The sequence below is a fragment of the Labrus mixtus genome, chromosome 2, assembly GCF_963584025.1.
Source record: "Labrus mixtus chromosome 2, fLabMix1.1, whole genome shotgun sequence".
In the NCBI taxonomy this organism is placed as follows: Eukaryota; Metazoa; Chordata; class Actinopteri; order Labriformes; family Labridae; genus Labrus; species Labrus mixtus.
Genome location: NC_083613.1, coordinates 35,893,332 through 35,897,031, shown reverse-complemented (window position 1 = coordinate 35,897,031; position 3,700 = coordinate 35,893,332). Strand labels below are relative to the sequence as shown.

At 43.6% G+C, this 3,700-nt stretch overlaps 1 protein-coding gene across 1 annotated transcript in view; it reads right to left on the bottom strand.

The window, feature by feature from the left end:
* Positions 1–427: 427 nt before the first annotated feature.
* The window catches only part of kcnh1b (potassium voltage-gated channel, subfamily H (eag-related), member 1b), a 35,661-nt gene continuing 32,388 nt past the window's right edge, over positions 428–3,700 (bottom strand). The window contains exon 10 of the mRNA XM_061064015.1: positions 428–2,576. Coding sequence (XP_060919998.1) covers positions 1,746–2,576 — 831 coding nt within the window. The 3' untranslated portion in view covers positions 428–1,745. The remainder of the gene's footprint in view (positions 2,577–3,700) is intronic.

Sequence of the window (3,700 nt, the reverse complement as noted above, 5' to 3'; positions counted from 1 at the left end):
GTACAAAGTATAAAATCATTTATTAACATTTGTATTTTTTATAAATACTCTGATTCAGTTTTCATTCTTTACAGGAAGTCAGGAACTTACTACAAGTTTTCTCTTAAGATTTTTCTCAAAAGTGAATTTTCCAAAACAGTGCGTACATGATATTGAAAAAGACGGTGAAACCATTTAAACATCGAGGTGCTGTTCATGCACGGACGGTGGTCGTTACATACATGTGACCGACAGCAGCGAGGCAAAGTTAGCTCAGATTCAGCCTTAAAAAAGTGAAAGTAAAAGCAGCGTCATGCAGAGACAACAGACGACCAAAGTGCATCAGGGTGGATACCTCTCAGGACGAACAGCAAACATGGTGTTCATTGCATATTATGAGTTTATATTACATCACAGCTACACAGGATACATGAAATATCAACGTTGATGGTTTCTGTTGGGGCGGTACTGGGATTGGTCCAGATGTGAGCGAGGGCTGAGTACCATTTAGGTTTTATTGAATCCGGTTCCACTTTTTGAATCTGGTTCTTAACGAAACCTAATTCATATTTCAAGAACATAAATGTTTCTGTTTCTGTCTTATATTATGTGTAACTGTTTCTGATGTACTATGATGACAATAAAAAAATATCAATCAAAACATGCCTGGTCCAAACAAATCCAGATCATTCAGGAGCAGAATCTAAAGTTAGAAGGAGGACATACTGGCTGCTGCATTGTTGTCAGAGAAGCCAGCACTTCAACATGTTTCCTTAATGATCAGATAGTAAGATACCTTTATCATTTACCTCACTACACATCTCACTGATTGGTCCTTTAAATCTATCGATGAATAACCAGAAATCAATAATGCAGTTTGTTTACCGGAAAGCTGCTGGACTCAACAGTTTAATCACTGAGGTTTAATCATGAATGATTTATGTTGCCGTTAGGAACCGAGAAGAAGAATCAGAGTTCATCAATTTCTCAGAAATCTGGAACCGGTTCTTGATACCCAAGCCTCTCGTCCTCAGTGAAGACTCATCTTGATTCAGCTTGGGCCCAAACTTGCAGAGTTTACAAAGCAGAAATGATTCAAACATCGTCACCGGCTAACTTTTACAATATTTTGCATGGAAGCAGAATTGAAATGTAAAAACCCCGGAGGCTCTGCTCAGAGTTGAAGAACATGGTAACCGCTCAGACGTCCAGCAGGAGACATCACACACATTATACTTATCTGTATTCAATCTTTCTCATTCATTCTACATATAAAACGTCACAGACTTCTCACACAGTGTTTAGTCTGCATCATTTCTACCGTTAGCCTGCCTTAAATCAACAAAGCAAACCCTGACTGAATCCTAACAGCCAATCACAGACCGCTGTAACATCAACACGATGGTCTCTAACCACTTCTGACCTTCACAATTATTAAGAAGTTTCCTTTTATTATTGACAGGGATAACTTACCCAGACCCCCGATGTTCTTTTGATTGAGAGCAGACGTTTCAATATTTCTGAACACAAACCAACTTTGAGACTCTAAAAGAGCCAAGTCCACCAAACCTTCAAACACACTCACAGTGCCAAAGTCCTGTTAAAAACAGTCGTGTTAAAGCCATCTTTAATTATTGCCATTATCATATGAAGGTCTGAAAGCTGCCTGCTGGATGATCTGGGATCAAAGACAGTTTCTATCACAAAGTGCTTTAGTCTCTGCGTTCAGACGCTCCTCCCTGACAACGTGTTCCCGCTGTTTGAGTTTAGGAGTAGCTGTCTTTATCAGAGTCGGGGGAGGGGGGCCGCGAGATCTCAAAGAAGGATCCCGAAGACTTCCTGGATTTGAGAAGTCGCAGCATCTCAGCCAGCTGAGCCTCCAGCGCTGCCATGCGACCGTTCAGAGATCTGATGTCTCCTCTTAACTCTTGTTTCAGCTCGAGGAAAGACGCCTGAATGCTCTGCTCGGGTATCGGACAGAAGACCCGCTTCTCCTCGGACTGGACCGGGCTTTGCTCCTGCGGTGTTCTGGCGCCGCCGACATTGTCCAAACGGAGGTCGCTTTTTGTGATGCCGCTGTCACAGGAGTCCGTTTTCTTGAGGGACAACTCGTCCTGAGACTTAGTCCTATCGGGAAGCGTCTCCATGGACTCGGCCTTCGAGACGCTGCTCCACGACTCGGCCTTCACGACCGCCTCCTTAAAGCGACCCCAACCCTTAGCTTTTGGTGGTTCTGCTGATTTGCAGCCGATCAGATTTCCATTTTGTGTAGCAGGAGCGTGCAGGATGACTCTGCTGGAGGTCCTGGATGAAGAGGAAGACGATAAGGTGGGGGGTGTTGCTGGACTCTCCGTCACCATGACGATACTGGTCGAGGCCAGGACCTCCGGACCTCTGCTTGCCTCGAGGTGAGCGCCTTTCTCCACGTCACTCTGAACGACCCGCTCAGAGGCCAGGCGAGCCTCCCTCTGCTGCCGGAAACGCTGGAAGAGTCGTCTGACCGGATGATCTGGAGGGAGGTTCAGAGGAGCCTCGTTCTTCCTCTTCAACATCTCCTCCTCCTCACGTTTTACGTCACTGATCTTCCGAAATACAATCTGTGGCAAGAGACAAAACCAAAGAATCAAGTAATCAAGCTAACGCCAAAAGATCACAGTGACAGTTTTTAACCCTGATTGATTATGTTCCTTTGTTTCCTGTTGGTGGATATGTCTAATGAAACGATGTAGTTTTGTTTGCCGGTGTTGCTAAGGTTAGCAGCTAGAACCTCCAGCCTTCAGTTCTCCTTGTTATCGACCACATTAGGTGAAAGTGGTGGTCATTACTCCGGTTTCAGCTGCTAGCTAACATTATGTCACCTTACTAAACCTCTCATGGCCCTTTTTTAACAGAAGTATTCTGTAAAACCAAATCACTAACATTCAAAATGTTGGGTTGGGCTCATTTGGATTGGCATGCAATGCATCATGGGATATATAAGGCCATGAAGGATTCACTGGATGGTCAGAGAGAAGGATGCAGTCGAAGTGGGACAGCCTCTAAAAAACACTTTTTTCATTGAATTCCCTGTGATGTTACACAGCTTATTAGTTCTTCAGATACTCAGGGCATTGACTCTTATTTCTTATTATATTTATATTTATATTTATATATTCTTCTGCTTTATAGTGTTTAAGAGCATCTGTAACAATCACATTCCCTCCGGGATTAATAAAGTATTTCTGGTTCTGATTGAGCTCATTTAGAAACTAGAAAATCTACTGAAGCGCCTCCAAAACTAGATTTTTTACCTTCAGTCTTTTAAAAACGTTAATTAGTTAAACACCTGAATACTCGTTACATTTAGAGTGCTAACAAAGAGTTATGAAAGAAAGAGCAGCTGTGTTAACCTCTCACTGAAGGCTGCTCAGGTTGCAGGTGAAGCAGGAAGTGAAGGTCGTGTTACAGCTGAGCTCACTGTAAATCAATCACATGAACGTTATTAACATTTGGGAAGCGCTGGCGTCATGTGACCTCTGACAGCTAAGACTCAGCAGGGACTGAGAGAGGCAGCCATGTCATCAGTATGTTGAGCCAGGAGCCAATCAATGAGCTCCTGACCTGCTGAAATTGGATCGTTTGGATGAAACATCGACAGTGGACGGTTCTGTCAGAGAGCCCTCAGATGTTGATGTTCCTCTGCTCAGCGGACTGTGAACACAAACTCTGCACAAACATTCCC